This window comes from Drosophila sechellia, chromosome 2L, assembly GCF_004382195.2.
Source record: "Drosophila sechellia strain sech25 chromosome 2L, ASM438219v1, whole genome shotgun sequence".
NCBI classification, from domain to species: Eukaryota; Metazoa; Arthropoda; class Insecta; order Diptera; family Drosophilidae; genus Drosophila; species Drosophila sechellia.
In genome coordinates this window covers 16,280,068-16,298,497 of record NC_045949.1, presented here as the reverse complement: position 1 = coordinate 16,298,497, position 18,430 = coordinate 16,280,068, and the positions used below count along the sequence as shown (strand labels likewise).

Sequence of the window (18,430 nt, the reverse complement as noted above, 5' to 3'; positions counted from 1 at the left end):
CTCGGCACTCGACTGCTGCATTTGCCCTTCTTGTTGTTGTTTTTTGTGCGCCTTCTGTTCTGTTTCGCTGCCTAAACAATGCAGAGTTGCATTTTTTATGGACACCACGCGGCGTATGCGTAATGTTGGCAAATGGATTGTGGGGAGGTTATCGTGTGGTTGAGTGTGACGAGTACAGCGGTAGGTTGGCATGTATGGCAGGTAGGTGTGTAGGGGATTCCCCCGCTCCGCTTTGATAGTTAAATTGTAAACTTAACGGTAATGCGGCTGTTAATACGCTTAGCCATGTCTCGCACTCATTCAGGCCGAAAATGCTGGGCCCCGCCGTTCAATCATGCATTAAATGCCATCCGCCGGCAGAAATTACTAGACCAGTCCCCCCACTCCGTTGTCCCCTTGCCCGTAGCTACTTCATCTGCTCTTAGGTGTAAAAATGTTGGTTTAGTGCGCTGACGCATAATGCGACTGAAAAGCGGACAACCGATGATGGCTGATAAACTGAAACCAAGAGTTTGCTCCCGCCCTTCCCCAATGCCCGATGCAGTTAATCATTCCAAGTGAGTAAGGTAGTGGAAAATGGGGGGTTTTCAGGGGCCGGAGAAGATTGTCTGGCCAGGAAATGCACACCGTTCCGAGAGCGAGATAGATGGCGAGTGAAATTCCCCTCAAGTGTTAAAAGGCAGCAATTAGTTGGGCGAAACGGGGCTGGCTTCTGAGTTTGCGGGGGAAATAGCTTATCACTTGGCCAGCAGACAGACAGTTAAATTAAGTACTATACTTGAGCGACAAAACCTCCTAGACTTTCTCCGCGAGTGTCTGCAACTCTTACTCAAACTTAATTAATGCTAAACTGTTTAAGAAGCGATTTGGGGTTGGGGTGCATGAAAAGGTATTTTCGCCAAGGAAAGTGTAAGTTACCTAGAAGTTCTAAGGAGCTTTTGAGAATGTATAAACTTTTTAGAAAATTCTAATAGTAAGTTAAGAAAGAAGTTTGAAAAGTTTTTATATATGTATTGGTTTAAACTTTTGAACAGGAACAATAGTTTAGATGGGTAATATAAGCCCTTTATTCGTTGTAAAGCAGTTGAGGTATAAATTTAAGATAATCACAAGTGCAATGAAACCATGTGTTACATAAATGAGTGTTATAAGTACTTAAAAATGTCTCGTAACTCAGGTAACAACCCTCGCTGGGTCCTCATCAGCCACTTCAATTTTCTGCCCCGATGCGTTGACCTTGTCCCCTGCACGCCCTCGTTGGCCCCCTTAACCCCACCAATCCCTTGCCCTTGGTAGACAGTGTCAAAATAAAGTTGTGGCCCAAACGCGTTTGAGCTAATTGCGAATTGTTATTGCTTTCCTGTTGTTACGCATTGTTGGGCCACCCATTCTCCAAACCTCAGTTTGTCACTTGTTCAGTTAGTCAGTGTCGCTGCCTCAGGGTCAGGGGTCATGGGTGAGGGCCGTTGTCTGGCGGTTTCGATTGTTGGCAGCACGCACAGGCATAACACGCACCAAATGCCTATAAAATTAATAACAATTGGGTTAGTAGCCGAAAAGCAAGACTTCAGTCAAGGAAATTCCAGTAGACATTTCATCCGATTGAATGTTTTGTTCGATTTGCTGAAGTGAGTTATTGTCGAGGAATTCATCTTATTATATGAATAATAAGATTCAGAATTCCTTTTGATGAATGCCCAGGGAGTTGAATAAACTTTCGATTGTCTTGAGCTTGATTTATGATTCTTTTCGATTGGCGGATATGCAAATGATTTCCACAGGGTGGTGTCAATTTGATATTACACTATTGATTGGGAAAGTTAACTCCCAAATGGCTTTTCTTCCATCGCTTTGATGTTCTCGATAATTACCCACCAAATCTAGACCAGTTTGCGGTTAGTTGGCTCATTAAATCAACACTTTTCCTCACTTATCTCTAATTCCGATCTCATGATAATTGCGTGTCTCTCCCATTCTCTTTAATTCACAGTTTCCCTACGTAACCCTCTTTCCCCTTAATTCGCATCCCATCCAATTAACGATGCGTGCGTAATTATCTCGATAATTATGATGAAACAAAATACAGAAAAAAAAAAACAGCTTTCGCAAAATGCAATTAGAGCAGAGCACTCACGAATTCCATCATGGAAAGCTCTGGCAGAAAATTTCTTTAAGAGTTCTCTTCACTTTGTTCACGACATCGCGCATTAATTGCGCATACGCCCCGTTAAGCGCTTGCCCACAAATCGAAGGCAACAAAATGCTCTAAGACTCATTGATTGATGGTTTGTCAAGGGGGTGAAAAATGGCGAAGGGGATGGGCGAATAGGGGAAGTTGATTTCCCACGCGGACGAGGAATGTGAGTTGGGGTGGCGCCACCTAGCGCCATTTGCCAGTCTGCACGTGTCGCACGTCCTGTTTCACAACTTCACTGAGCCAAATTTTTTATTGTTAAAAAAACTTTTCAAAATATTTAACAAAAATATTTCTAATAAGCAAATAAGCTTCATGAATATACGAAATATTGCTTTTTTTTCATTTATAAAAATAAAAAGTTTGTTTTGAAAGGGTTTCAAAGCCAGTTTCAAGTCCAGGCTACCTTTTTTCAGTGTCCTTAGAGGCTGCCATTTTATTTGAATTTCCAATATCTTTGACGAGGCAACCACACAGCCTCTGTCTGTTTTCCCCCCTTCAGGCAAATATTGGCTTTTTGTATGTCACCTAAGTGAAGTCCTCATAGACAAGCGCAAAAATGGCTCGACAAAAAGTGAATAAAAGAAACAAAAAGCGTTGAAACAGACGTGAAATTTTGGTGTCACCAGCCAGGGAAAAAATGGGCGCTTTGCCGTACGAGGGCGTGGCAGCCAGATGTGACCGCTGCAGTAACACCCACACATCTACACCCATTTCCATTTCCCAGGAGATGTATATGTACATTAATGTCTGCACATATACATATTTATATATGCGAACATTCAGCCCGTCAACACATTATGCCTTCATTTATACTTTATGATGAGTAAATATTGTTATTAAAACGAAAAATTGCTCGTTGTCTGAGCGATAAACCAAGGTCCTTTCCCCTCCTCATCCTCCTACTCCGCGGAAAAGCCCACCCCCTGACCTTCGTCTGTGACGTGAACAACTCTATAAGTCAGCATTTGGTTTATTGGTTTTGTCTCTTTCAGGCAAATTAAGTTTGGGGGCGAAAGGGGGCTTTTCTTGCTGGCTTTATAATGTATCAGGTGGATGGCGGGGCTAATGGGGCGTATTTTCGGTTTAGTTACGAGATTTATACCGATTAGTGGTGTAATCGGCAGGTGGGCTAAACCATACGGTTAACGATGCTAAGCCTGAGAATTTAGAAATAATTACAGACGTTGCAAGGGATTTACCGCCCTGTGAATAGGGTTGGTAATTTATAGCTTAAAGATAAGTCAAGAAAGGTTTAGTTTTAAAGTCAATTTAATTACAAAAAACCCATTGCGGAAGATGGAAGTTAGTTTCAACCATTGTCCCGATAAAATCATAAAACTATTAGCTTGAAACAATTAAAATGTTCGGTAAATAACTCTTAATGGTTTAGTTTTTGTGGTTATGATAAATGCGAGCAGATAAACTTAATGGGTTTTGATCAAAATAAATGGCTATGAACAAACCCAAAATAAATATGACAAAAATATATAGAAATAATGAAAAATTAATCCAGTTAGCAAAGTTTTATTTGCATTATTTAATGGACTGTTAGAAAACTTTTTAAACGCGCAGAAATAATTTAAGCGCGTCGCAAAGTTTGCCAAACTGTTCGTAATCGGAACCCCCGCTCGACAGCAATTATAGCTCCACTTAATCAGCCCGTTTAATTATTCCTGGAAGGCCACCCCTTGCCCCCCTCCTGCCAATCCTAGCCACAATCGTTAACACTTTCAATTTGTTGCACTTTCGGCCCTGATCCGCACTTCAATTTCTTCGCCCGCTGGGTTTTCGGTTTGTTTCGATGTTCGCCATTTTGCATTACCATAAATGCATGCAGTGCTCCTGGCCCTTTCTGCTTCTTTCTCTTGGCCACCCCCCTCCCCTCGAGCAATTAACAATTAGTAGGAACTGTATTCCACCCAACTCCTTGCCCTCGCATAAGCCCCAATTCAATTAACTTGCCCACTTAAGCCAAAAAACGAAGGACGAGGGAAAGGCTTTATTTTCGTTGTTCTGGCCAGGGAGAATACAGGAGTAAAATTAAATTCTTTTACATAAATAAGTTAGTTATTTACAAAAACTAAATTAAATTATTTATCAAGGTGATTATTTAATTTGGGAAAAATTCATTTAAGCGTAAGCAAATAAGTAAGAAGTTTGTGAGTAAATAGTAGGAATATGATGATACTCCATTCTGTGGTCTAAATGTATTTCTTTCAGTGTGAAAGTCCGGTTATTGCCGAGAGTTCGCCAATTTCGTTCTGGTCTTTTGTTTTGCCACCCTCCCACTCCACATTCTTCCCCCTTCCCCCCTCCACCTCCACCACCCAGCAGAGTGATTCTTCTTCTTCTGCCCGCTACAATGGCATTGACATTAAGAAATGCTAACCCGCAATTTGCAATTTGCCCGCGAGTGAGTAGGAAAAAAAACAAAAATTAAATATTACTGTGCGGTGGCAAAGAGAGCGGAGAATCCCAGAGTGGAAAAGAAGAAACAATAATAATAACAAGCCAAAGCGAAACAAAAAACGAGCAAAAGGCGAAGAAAGCGAAATCAGCGTGTGGCGCATGAAGCTCATTAAAACACGAAATGGAAGACGAATGACCAACGCCAAACGGACAGGGGGGAAAAGTGGCCAAAGGGCGAAAGGGGGTAAAAAGTGGGTGGCTAGAAAGGAGCGCAAAAGTAATACACTCTGCCAAAAACAAACATAGAATGCATATTATCAAAAGTAAGCTGGCAAGCTAAAACATATACATACATAAATCTGAAACCAAGTCAAATTTCTTATTCACCCAAAAATATTATTAAAATAATAATTATAAGATTATAGGAATATATTTCAACTCTTTGAGAAATATTAGCTGAAATAAAAATATACAGGTTCCTAATATTTTTGAAAAAATACTATTTTTCTAAGTATACTTAAATTAACCAAAGAGAACTGCTGGAACGAATAGAAATGAAATCAAATTTAAAGCGTGCGTAATTAATTTCCTTCCCCCCCACAGACTTGACTCCACAGAATGTGGGCGTTGGCCAAGGCGCGGGGGCGTGGTCATTGTGGAGCTGTAGCTAAACCGTTGTTCGCTTGTTTCCTTTCTCTTTGGCTTTTGTTTGTTTTGGTTTAACCCGTTGTTTTGTTAAAATATTTAAGCCGCGCAAGAGATTTACAGGATTTCCGAGAGCAGCACTTAGTACAAATAAGAAACATTAGCCATGGGAATGGCGAAATTTACACTAATTGTTATTAATTAATGTTCGAGACAGCTTGCAATTACGTTCTGAACAAATTTATTTTGTAAGTAGAGAATGCATGTAAGTTACTTTTTACCATATGGATAAACAAAAACACATTTGCAATGAACGTTAATACTAGTATTAGGTGTTTAGCAATCTCTTTGAGTATCAGCCTCTTTGAAACCTCTGTTAACCGCGAAATTAACCCCTCTTTTGGTAATAAATCTTTGCTTGCCCTCGGATAAATAATTGTTGCTTCTTACAGACAAAAATACCTTGTTGTCCAGGGTTTCAATCGAGCGTATTTAAGACCACGACTTTTGCCTTTTGGCGGCACTTAAATTTCAATACGCTGTTGTTCTTGACTTTTACGGCTTTGGTTTGTATCGCTGGATTCTGCGGACGTTGCCAGTTGGCCATTTTGGCATTTCTGTGTAGCCAAAGCTAAATCCAAAGCCAAAGCCGAAGTCGTTGCCTTTTTGCCTGAATAATTAATTTTATTTATGCCGCGACAAACGATGCTGCTGCGCTTTTTTACTCCATTTTTTCCCTTGTACGAGTACTCCGCTAAGCCGCAGTGATCATAAATTGTTGAGCACATGCAAAGCCAAGTGGGCGGGGCAGTGAGGTAAGCGAGAAAGGCGGCACAATTAGTTGGCAACACGAATGGGCCAAAACAAAAGTGAAAAGACAAAATGAGGCTATGTTCACTGATAACCGAAGCAGAAAATAATTTATTTCCCTTTCAGAGACAACGAATCAAATGTACAGTGCAGGCCACACAATTAGAACTAAGTAAACTAAAGTAGTTAAAATAGTGGTTTTATAAAGTTCTAACTCATAAATCTCCTTAGGTTACATTGCACAAAAAGAAACAATATTAATAAAATAGAAATAACAATCCTGCATTTTAGTTTTGTAAAAGTAGAACACTATTTATGCGATACTAAATGCTTAACCACAATTGTTTAGTCACACGCATACCAATACCAATGGCGATTTACGTGCTGCGCCATTTTGTCCAAAAGAAGATTTATAAGGCCGCAGCCACTGAGGATACTTCAAGGACAAAACATGGAAAAACGCCCCGGGACAACAAGAAAATTTAAACAGACTTAACTCAGACGCAGACCAATAAAACTTGTACAGGAGAGCCAGAAAAGAGGAAAAACAGCAGCAGGAAAACAAATGACAGTCGGAAAATCCGGGGAAAAGAGCCTGCAGTGTTTTCGTCTCTGTGTGTGTGTGTGTCTGACCCAGTACAGGTGCTAAAGGACACACAGACAAGCGGACAGGCAGGCGGACAGACAGAGGTTCAACAATTTGCACCTGTCACAGTTTGAGCGCCACTGAACCGCAGCCAGATCAAATGTTTGCTCAGCTGTTGAGTTCCGGTGCTCCACCACCTGCCACTCCCACTTCCCACCAAGGTGTCGCATCGGATTTGGGTCAGTGGGATATATACCAGACTGGGGCGTCTTTTGGTCATTGTTTTCTTGCCTCTCGAAAAGGTTCCCGGCCGTCAGTCGTTCGCTCCGCTGATTTGTATGCTTAGACCTTGGGCAGGAACATTAATCACAATAACCTTAATTAATCATCCTTTTTGATTTCTTTTTTTTTTTTTTTGGTTTTTGCTGGCAACCCTTTGTGGCTGAAGAATATTCAGGCGTAAAATACAAATTAAACACATTCAAGTGAAGCCGTTTTGGCCAGGGAAAACTTTTCAATTACCCATAAGGTTTGCCTTAATTGTACTTTTTAATGAACAACTGGAACTTGATGGTTCTATATAAATTAAATATTCTACTTTGCTAACATAATTTGTAAATTATACAAAAGATGGCCCTGTTGTGTGTCTGTGATTGTAATAATTTGCGATTGTTTACCAAAACTTTTGCGAGTTAATTCTTTTACTTTCTGGCTAAAACAAAAATTGATTCCCCCAGTTCAGAGGCAACTTTTACGTGATTTAAGCTCAATTTATTGACAGCTAGCGAGCAATTTTAACTGCCATCCACATATGTCACTCCAGACCCGCCCCCCTTTTTCCCATCATCATCATCCAAATTCAGACAGACTAACGACGCCTGCTGCCATTTGCTGGTGTTTTTGCAGTTGTTGTGCCTGTCAAACCGTAAATGGCGTCACTTTGACAGCCACCTAAATACATACATACATACACATATGTATCTTACGGATACATAACGCCCTTTCACCCACTGACCATCACCGATGTCGTCGGCATCAACATATATGTTTATGGATTCCATTTCTTTTAGTTAACATATTTTATGAGCGTTTTATGACAAAATTAATTTTTGTTTTCCTTTCCTTACTCACGCCACTCCCCTCGTCACGCCCCCTTTTGATGAACATTGATTTGTGGAGGAAAGATCGCATGCGAATATTAATAATAAATAAATCTGAATTGACAGCGCCAGTTTCACACTTTAATAAGGCTTTAATTTTGCTAATTTATTAATCACATTAAGTATGCTAAAAATGTTATTGCTAAAAAAAAATCAGGCAAAATGTTTTTTAGATTTTCCTTGAATGATAACATTTGATGAAACCATAATTCCTTCGAGAATAAAGCCATTAGTTTCGACAGTATAAACAAGCATTAATAAAATTTGTTTACCAGCAAATTAAAAATCATTTTTACGCCAAGAATTCGCTGGTGAATTTTTGTTTTTTAATTTTTTGTTGGTCTGCTGTGTTTGTGCAGGCGACATTAGTCGAAAATTTCCAGCGAAGTTATTTAATTATTATTTCGATTGCTTTTTTTTTAACATGGCCTTTGATAGAATGCGTTTCGTCGCTTTGTTGTGCATTCCTCATTTTTATTGGATTTTTGTTTACGTTTTATTTTGAAATAATAATAATAAAAAAAGTGAATATTTTTCGTTGGAATTTTACCAAGTATTGGTTCACTGGAGATTTTGCAAGCCTTTGGCAAACATCTTGGCACTTTTGGCTGCCATGCAAAAATTGTTTAAACATTTTTTTGCTTTGATTTCTTTGCTTACTTCTGCACTTCATTGTGTTAATTATATGCTGCCTGTTTATAACAATTTTTTTTCCAGCTCTTTTCGTGACTTTTTGTTTGGTTTTGTTTAGGTCTTTACTCTTTCTTCATTTGCGTTCGTTGAACTCATTGGATTTTTGTTGAGATTTTGGAGATTTTGTCTTATTATTTTTTTGGTTTTTTGTCTTTTGCACGCGTCGCGCTCGTCTTTGAAATTTTCGAGGGCCCGACATAAGAAAATATGCCAAAGTTGAGCGCTCTGAAAAAATATTTTTGTTTTTATTGTGGCCGAAAATGTGAAAGTTGTCGACGATTTCGGGTTTTATCCGCTTGCTTTCTTGTGAAGATCTGAAGATCGGCGCAGAAATTGGCTGGGAAATGGATTGAAACGAATGTAAGTGGTGAACTCATGACCTTAACAAGGTGGGAAACATAACTGTGGCTATTTGTTTCAAATGGTTATAAAATGTAGCTATAAAATTTATATTGCTTTTCCAACATAAGTGACAATTTTGACACGTTTTAAATTGCCCATATTTAATTTAAATTTAAACAACATTCTCACTGCTATTTAATTTTCGATTAAAGATACTCCTTTCGTTTGCAATTTTAATCTGATACTTGGCACACTCGACTTCTCGTTTTGATTTAACTCCGTTTTCCTTGATCCCATTTTTGTATTTTGCTGAAAACTCTTGCCATTTATTTGCGCTCCTCTGCTTTGCGGAATTATTTTCAATTGAATTGTTTATTTATTCTTTATCTTTTTTATGAAATTGTTTCTGCTTATCTCTGCATCGTTTCTTTCTCCGGCTGCTATTTTTTTATTTTTTTTTTTTCTCTCTCTCCAATTTGATTCACTGTTTGCCTTTGCCAAGGCAATTTTCCAAAGCGTGCATTTTTATTTTTGTGCGCAAAGTTATGCGCGTTGTAATTGCAAAAGTGACAATATCCGCTTCGTGCTTAGCTGCAGCTAAAAAAAATATATATATATAAAAGAAAATTTGCAAAAAATAGCAACAAAAGCGGCACGAAAAGTATGCCACAAAACGGATGCAATAAACACGCAGCCCAAAAGCCCGGACCAAGTCATGAATGGCAAAGTGAAAATGGCAGTGCCAAAGCCGAAGCAAAATGCGCAGAAATTAGCAAAACGGAAAACGAGAAAATTCCAAAAGCGGCAATGGCGTAGAGATTTTCGCGAAGAGCGAGAATGAGATTTTTCCAACAGCGAAAAGATTTTAATAAGACGCAAGAATGTATTAGCCAGCAGATATATGTTTATACATATTCGCGCATAATTAGATGCTTAACGGGTCACACAGCTACAGATACAGATACAGATACAATTTTATAAATTGCACTCGCCATGTTTATGGATATTTTTTCTGCCAATTGTTTTCTCTAAAATATTCAAAGTCACGTTGTCTTTGCCAAATGATCTCGTCTGCACTTTTCCCACGAACACATTACCATCTGAATGTCAGTTCACAAAGTCCCACACACGACGTCTTCTGGAGGCCATAAAAAGCGTTCAAGATTTTGGCCATAATCAACTCTTGCTGATGGATATTTTCGCAATTGACCTTGGGCTTGGTTAAAGTGGTTTTTGTTTCGGGGATTTGCAAACTTGCGACTTCTTTACTGTACTATAAATCTATCTCAATAAGCACCCGGTTAATGGTTTCATTCGACGATTGTTTCTTGGGAAATCTTTTCATGCATGCTTAAAATATTTAAATTTGAGCAGTCAACTGCTATGTAGGATTTTCTGACTTATATATTCATTTAAACTCAAAGATATACCATGAAGTAATTTGGCCAGCCGCCTAATTCTAAGCCAGGAAATTGTGGTTTTTGCCTTATAAGAAATATCTGTGTCGCCTTAGATATTTGTAATTCCCTCTGTGAACTTCATCAAAAGCCCATAACTATTTGCTTGAATTTAATGCAAGTGTGAGATAACTGCGCATTCTGAGATGCAATAACAAGTTGAGCTTTCAAATTTCGCCAGCACTTCCAACAAAAGAATTCCTTTTATCTGCTCAACTTTTCCTATAAAACGCACCGTCTGATCTCATTCAGCGATTTCCCACACCCCAGAAACTAACTATCCAACTATCGTGGTACGCAGTTACAGTTTTTAGCAAGTATATCAACGTTTCTTATTTTTTTTTTACTATTTTCCTGGGTGAAATCTGGAGCGGAGTGCATTACTCAGCTGGTCTTTTGTTTTGCATTTAGTCGAGTGGCGTTGTGTGGGCGTAATCTCGAGGCATTGTCACTCAATGCCTCACTTAACGGCACTTAACGGCCAAATGCTCACTAAACACGAGCATAACGAAATTTGAACTGCATCCGTGAGATACGCGCTCGACAAAAGATATGTGTGTACATACACACATGTAGATATAGATACGCGACACAGATACATTCGCAGATGCACTGCTCGCAAGTGGCTGCCGTCAATTATAACATTTGTGACAGTTGAAACTTTCAAATTAACCCACACACACACACGGCATATTTGCGAGTTCGCTTATCGCAGAGCCAGCAGCATGCAAAAATTACGTATACGCAAACGTTCACCGAAAACTAAAACTTTGCCTTCCTTTTGCAACAGCCAAAAAACTGAGTTAGTAATTTAAAGTTGAAAAGTTTTAAATACCCTCACAAAAATGTTTGAATTACAAGTCTCTTTATAAATCTATGTAATTGAAGCAGGATGCCCTTTAATCAAGGAGTAACTGATTACAAAACTGCGACTAGTGTCCAATTCAGAAGAGTGCTTTAATCATCTGCTCCGGCGATCGGATTTGTGTTCAACAAAGTAGTAGCCTGCCCAAAAAGCGTAACAAACTGAGTACGAAATACTGTCCCCTCTTTGCATCAGCCAAATGTACTGCCAACTGAAATAAAAAAGCGGCCAAGAAGAAGTTGAAAAACCCGCCATGGCCATTGGAGGAGGCATTAGACGACTTCGAGTGGCAGCCAAGCGGCAACGAGTGACCCAAATACTTCAGCTTTGGCTTCGGCTTCTACTTGCTTCTACTGGCTTCCACTTCACAGATATACAGAAACCGAAACAGATACAGATGCAGACTGTGGCTTGAGATTCAGATACAAAGAACGGCTTGAGAGATACCACATACAAGTGCAGTCAGGTTGGGCTACTACCAAACTGCAAAGCTGCAAGCTGAAACTTCAGCTAACGGTAAATGGAAAAACTGCGTCGGCTGCCAATGCAGTTAACCGCATTTCGCAGGCGTGTATCTAATAGATACATTTCGCATGCCGTGACTGCCACGCCCTCCTGCGCCCTCTTGCCCCTCACCGCACTTCACTTTGCTTTTCGCATGCAGGCACGCACACATGACATTCTTTTCGCTTCGCCAACGAAATTTCACAAATTTTCAGAGCTGCAAAAATTGCAGTTATTTCTTTTTCGATTTTTTAAGCCGCCTTTATTCACCAACTGCATTTGACACTTTTATGGTTTTTGTTTTGCTCTTTTTTTCCGCCTGCCAGCAGCATTAAAACTATTTTTTAATTATTTCATTAGCAGGGCGCGGTACACCAAGCCAAACCAAACAAAATCAGAAAAAAAAGCAAGAAAGTGGAATGGAAGGAAAAGTCTGCTTCAGACATGTTGACATAAATTTTAGTCGGCAGCCACTTTAGCAGGTCTTTGAACTTGAATTTAATTATGAAACTTAAGTTGGTCAGCAAAATATAAACACTGTCAAAAGTAAAAGTTGATCAGGCGGCAGGTGACTCACAGGCCAAAGATGAGAACGACTCATTCATTCAACAGACGTTTATTAGAAGAGGTGAAAGATACAGATACGCGGCTTATATAACTTAGTGCGGCTATAGCAAAACACAATAAAGATAATAATATGGAAAAGAGCTGCAGTTTCCGGTTTGGAAGCTGTTTGTTAATTTTCAGGGGAAAAATTCCTGGCAAAGTAAAATATCGATTTTTGAATTTCTTTCAATAAAAAGAATTTCAAGCATTTCAAATATTTGGCTATATATATGACTCATGAAATGGAAAGAATTTCTGAAAATTATGGTAACTTCTTTTGATTAGATCAGAAGATTTCTTTCCCAGAAACTGTGAAATTTTGATTAGTGCGAAAAACCGGACATGCCAAACTAAAAATAAGTTAGGGTTTGCCCAAGAAATTGGGAGCTTCGATTGGATGAATCATCGGATTTGATTTACGATGGCTTATGAATGCGATCCACTGAGTTAGATCGTTCTCTGTGGCTCTACGTAGAATTCTTCAAAGAACAGTCTCCATGGGCAGTCTATGCATGGTCGTCACATGTTTGGAGATAAGGTGCACCCCCCCTCCACTTCTCGACTCTCCCCAAACCGAGTATTTATGAATGAACAAGGGAGAAATATCAGAATGAGCAGGGGAAAACAAACGAAAGCGGAGTAAACATTGAAACGAACGCAAATTGAGGATGTGAGTCACTCGTCGAGGGGCAGCAGCATTTAAGTGAATTACATTTGGCGCATCTGTCGCTTGGCTTTTAATTTGCATCTTGTAGATACAGTACTTGGCTGCACATGCCGTTAAAGATACAAATACGCAGTGACAAACAAACTGGTAGAAAAACAAATACACGATTGTCAATTTGTCGTTTCCCTGCACATTTCTTCGTGTTGTTTGACTTTTATTGATAAGAAATTAGTTGGACAAACTGAATGCCACGGGGGAAAACTTATCCGTTTAGAGTGGCCTTCGGCCAGGAATTGCCCAGGAAAATTCGGTTCATCGATTTGCATAAATCACAATCAGGTATGTAAGCTCATTTAATATGCATAATTATTAAAATGCTGTTTGTCCAAGTAAGTAATCAGATGCAGTTGCTTAAAGCGATATAAAGAGAATTTAATCAAGTTGTCAAATTTAATTGGCAAATTCAGGAAATATTTTACAGAAAACCATTAATAGTAAGAAAATCAACCAGCTTTAAATGGCTAAGGGCAGTAAAATGAGCTTAAATAGCACTGAATAAATAACATGGGAAAAGTGTCAAGAAAATTATTCGTTTGATAACAATGCCTTCTGTGGCTTTGCTCACCGAGTTTGCTTGGTTTCGACCAAAGTTGCAAGCCAAGGTAAAATGAAAATTTCATAATTAGCCGTAATTGCTGCCTAGTTGTGCAAACAGAACACAAGTCGCAGGAGAAAGTGGGCGTAAAAAGTGCGGGTGAATGCAGAAATGTGAAGGGGATTTCTCCCCCTCTTTTTTGCATTGCTTTTGTTTGAGCTCATGCAGCGGCATTTTGTGACTCATCAAAGGCAAATTGAAAAAGAGTGCCAGACAAATACCTAAATGAGCAGGAGGAAAGCGAACAGCCCGCGAAGGAGTATGGAAAACCTCAAGTGACCGCCAATCCAGTCACTCGCTTTTCCACGGTTTTCCCACCCCACGGTTTGGGGGCAAAAAAAAAAACAAAACAAAACCTGATGTTAATGTGGAAAAGTGAATGGCAACCTGGGCCAACCATTGGATAATTTGTGGCAAGTGCTGCACTGCCACTCCCATTTCTACGCCCCAAGTAAGTGAGTCGAATACCCACACCCAATAAAAATGCCAAAGAGCTTGGTCGCCCTCCCTTCGACAGTGCAAAAACCAACAAATAACAGAAATCAGACTAACAAACAAAAAAAAAAAAAATATAAACAAGTATCAATTGAAATTTTCTGGGAAAAAACTGCAAAACAAAGTGAAAGATATATCGCATAACGATTCGCTGAATTTCAGTTGGGTTTTTAATCAGATTTTCAGGGTTCGCTGACACGAATCAGCGATGCAGGAAATATTAAACAAAAAGTATACACAAAACTAAAGATTGGCATCGAAATTTATAGCTTTGTGATTCAAACATTGAAAGTCAATTAAAAGTATCTTTTAAATAGGGTTTCATTTGTTTATATATGAACATATGCAAAAGTTCTTTGTGAACTGGTTTGTATAGTATAATATAGTTTCTCGTAGGTCTTAGAATATTCATAGAGCATTCAAGTTGTCAGTCTATTCAACATCTCAACTAAATCGAACTGTCTCCCTCGCCTGTTTTCTCTATTTATCCATCTTGCTTTTGGGTGCGGCGTGTGCCGGCTTTTAATTGAATTGAATTGAGTGTGGCCAGAAGACATGTGAGTCTGGGATTCCGCTTCATTTGAGCGCTCCAGATACAGCTCCATTCTGGTGGGGGATACCCAGAGAACTGTGACAGACCGACAATCCCTGAGCTCTGCACTTTGCATGCGACTTGCGCCTGGGGGCGTTGTGCAAATGGTTAGGGCGTGGACCTGCCAAAGTTGTTGACGTCGTCTGGGATCTTGGCTTTTTCGGTTTTGCGAATATTTTATTTTAAGGCGGCAACAAGTGCCAACTACTCGCAAGACATTTGTCAGCTCAAAGTTTGCTGAATTTAATTGCATAAAATCTTTAATGTAAAAGCAAAGGAAATGGTGTGGATATTACAGTAGAAAGAATCTTTAATTCTTACTGTGATTCAGCAATGCTGAATAAAATTTTTTAAAAAGCTAGCACTTTAAATATTTTGTTAACTTAAGTGTGTGCTATTTTTCTCCGTGCATGCAAATTTATTTGTCATATTCCTTTGCACTCATTCCACTCAATTTTATTGTATCAAATTATTTCACTGAAGTGACATCATCATCGGCAGCATCTTCAACTTGGAGAAGCAAGCGTCTTCACCCTGACCTCGTAAAACTTTTGCCGCATTTTCGCACGTGGCCATAAAAAGGCCAAAGGGGGGGAAAAGGATGTGGGCGGGCAGTGTGGAGTGGGCGTGGCCACTGCAGGATATGGCTATGCTTGCCAAGACCCCAGAGAGATGGACTTTCCGTTGGGCGCGAGGGAGAAGTGCTCGCAAGGATTGCATAACAGCCGACGGCAAAAAAAAAAAGTCGGAGACGAGGAAATAAAACTGAAACTTTTACGTCTGACCTTGTTGAGCGGTCAGTTGCACACAAATAAACTCCTTTCGGTACCTAATTGAATTTGAAATGGAATTTGTCACTTGCACTTACACTTCAGGCCGAAACAGTGCGTATACGTAATCATCTTTGATTGTGGCTTACCTGCAATCGAAACAAAAGGGTAGATCAAAAGTTAGTATTTATATAAGAGTATTTACCATTTAATTGAATGCTATATATTTGGTCAAAGTGATTACACTATACAATTGTTTACACGGTTTAAAGTGCTTAAAGTGCGGCTGAAAACCAATTATTAATTCATAGACATAACTTTGCACCATATGCATATGGTTTCAATATTTTTAATTGTAAATGTATAATAATACTCATTATGGCATCACGTCCTTGTGGTCCATGTTTTACACAACATACAATCAGAGACGCAAAAAGCCGCAAATATAATTGCAAACAAAAAAAGGGATTTTTCCAGTCTGCGTATGAAATACTCTTTCACAGAGAATTCAAGAAAAATATATTTTGTCTTAAAAAAGTTAAGCAGCTTAAAAATTCGGTAAGGAATTGTAGCTCACAGAAAAAAGATATTTTTCAAAAAAAGTAACAAATTACGTAATTTCACAGTTGGTTGACAAACATTTCATTTCTCTGAATTGCAATTATGTCAACACCGTAAATCACAAAAACCAACATTTAAGTCTTGAATATTTAAAACGCACCAAATAAATTTACAGTTGGCAAAAAAGAGTTGTTTTCGTTTAGTTGTATTCGTTTTTTTTTTTAATATTTAACAAAAGGAGTTTCATAACATTATAGCATTTAATATTTAATATTTAACATAAGTATGTCCATATCATTAAAACGAATCATGTTCAAAATATTATTCAAATGCATTTGTGTAAATTGAGAATTTATTCAAATGGTAGTTATTTCCATTTTCTAAAATTCTCGGTATTCTCGATAAATGTGTGTGTTTTTGGCGTGACTACGCTTCTGAAAAATTAAATTATACAAATTATATTTTTGGAAATTGGTCTGGTCATTTCGATTTTCGGCTAATGAGTCTGGGGATGGGCTGGCAAATTAATTGCATAATTTAGTTTCCCGGCGTTTGTGCTGCATGTTCCGCATGTGTGGCAAAAAAAAAATTTCCCAAATTTCGGTTGAATTCGTATGGAGATTTAGAATATTCGGGTTGGCCTAGAAATCCATGATTATATTGAGAAACAGCCAACACGTTTTGTTCTCGGCCTTTCAAGCGACACAATTTGATAGGAAAACACATTTGTTATATTTTCGAGATCCCTCCAGACAACATGTGGATTTAATGCCATTTCGTCGGCTGTACTGACATATATCAGTGTGTATGCATTATTATGATGAGGCTCGACAAATTTTGTGGTTTATGAGGCAGCTTGGTGTGGCTGACTTTTTGTGTCTTTATTTGTACTCTTTTTACTGGTTTTGGTGCCAGACTTTTTTTTGTTAATTTTTTATGACTCCACATATCAGTGTTTAAGCCATAAATATTACAATATTTGACAATAAATCCGTTGCCATTCCGGTTTATCTGGTCCTTTATTAATTTATATTTTTATGAAAGCCAGCACTTAGGGGAAATAAAAAAAAACGCTTGATTCCAAACTAATTTAAATACTGGCAAATGACGAATAGTTTCTTAATCATAAGGTCAAAAGGAATTCTACATATGGCATTTTTAAAATACAATTTCATTAAAGAAGACAGAAAAAGAAAACTACGCCAGCTTATCAAAAAGCCATTGTTGAAGCGTGTTGAAGACCTGTGCCCCAAAGTCCCATGAAAATATTATCATTTTGTAAAAACTTTTTCCACTCAGGAGCTGGCGGCCATAATAAAAGAACACTTGGATATTTATCTGGAAACAAATTGGTTCACTTAACAAGCCCGGCCAGTTGACCTTTTAACCCTTTCCACAGCACCACAATTGACCCCCCCAGCAGAGAGCATTAACCACTAAAATCCCCTTTCGACCACAAAATTCACCCAAATGACCAGCAAACAAAGGAGCGAGTAAAAGGCCAGCGGGAAAAAAAGTGTAACCGAAACTGTTGGCAATTTATTTGGTCCAGACTCTCGGCCATTCGAATGGCATCCAATCGAACGGAATTGAGGCCCATTTTTTTTTGGGGAGGGGAGTGGGGGGTGGCAACGACAATTACAACAATCATAACGTGCCCCAAACAAGAAAAAATAAAAGGACAACGAAATTTTTATGGCAAACACAGCGAGCGATATCGAAATCAATATAAATCTGCCGGCACCAAAGATACGACACGGTTGGGGATTCAGATACATATATGTATGTAGAATGTGCGGGTCAGTTTATTATCAGAATGGGGAAGTAGGTTACGGGTATAATCAAACATCGAGCTGCGAAATCTTAAAGATTCTGAAAAGTGTGGGAATCATACCTTTGTTTATATAATTGCAAATAATAAATAGTATCCAAGAAACAACATTTTAAAGCCAACCTTAAATATCACAACCACACTAAGTTCGCAGTTATGAAACGCAGAGTTCATTTTTCAGCAAATAAAATATTTTTAATAAATAAAGCGCTCAAAAAAGTAAAAAAAAAACGATGGAAGCAACAAAAACCCACAATAAAACCGTCGAAACAAAAAGCAAAAGGACCAAAATCAAGAGTTACAAAAAGTTAGGATCCGAAGAGGAGGGCAGATAAAACGGCAGCAAGGGAAGGGTAGGGAGTCACATGAATGGCACTTAACTTGCCCAGAGATGGAAATGGCATAAGAATGGAAAAACGGGTGGGAAAAGCGGGCGGGAAATGGCGGGGAAGCTGTTCGGAGAGGGTTGGAGTGCGCCTTGAGGCCAGAGAACCAGACTGAGAGATAGACAGAGATGAAAACGTTACAGTTACAATTTTAATGCGCATTGCATGTGTGTCCCATGGCCCTGCCCCCCATTTTCCA

The 18,430-nt window shown here is 38.8% G+C and overlaps 1 protein-coding gene across 5 annotated transcripts in view; it reads right to left on the bottom strand.

Moving 5' to 3' along the window:
- The window catches only part of LOC6614395 (fibronectin type-III domain-containing protein 3A), a 104,868-nt gene that overhangs the window by 12,021 nt on the left and 74,417 nt on the right, over positions 1–18,430 (bottom strand). The window contains exon 1 of one of the 5 annotated variants that reach the window (XM_032727636.1): positions 15,552–15,600. The exons of the other annotated variants lie outside the window; for them this stretch is intronic. Coding sequence (XP_032583527.1) covers positions 15,552–15,585 — 34 coding nt within the window. The 5' untranslated portion in view covers positions 15,586–15,600. Of the gene's footprint in view, positions 1–15,551; positions 15,601–18,430 lie in introns of those variants that run through there. 5 annotated transcript variants of the gene reach the window in all.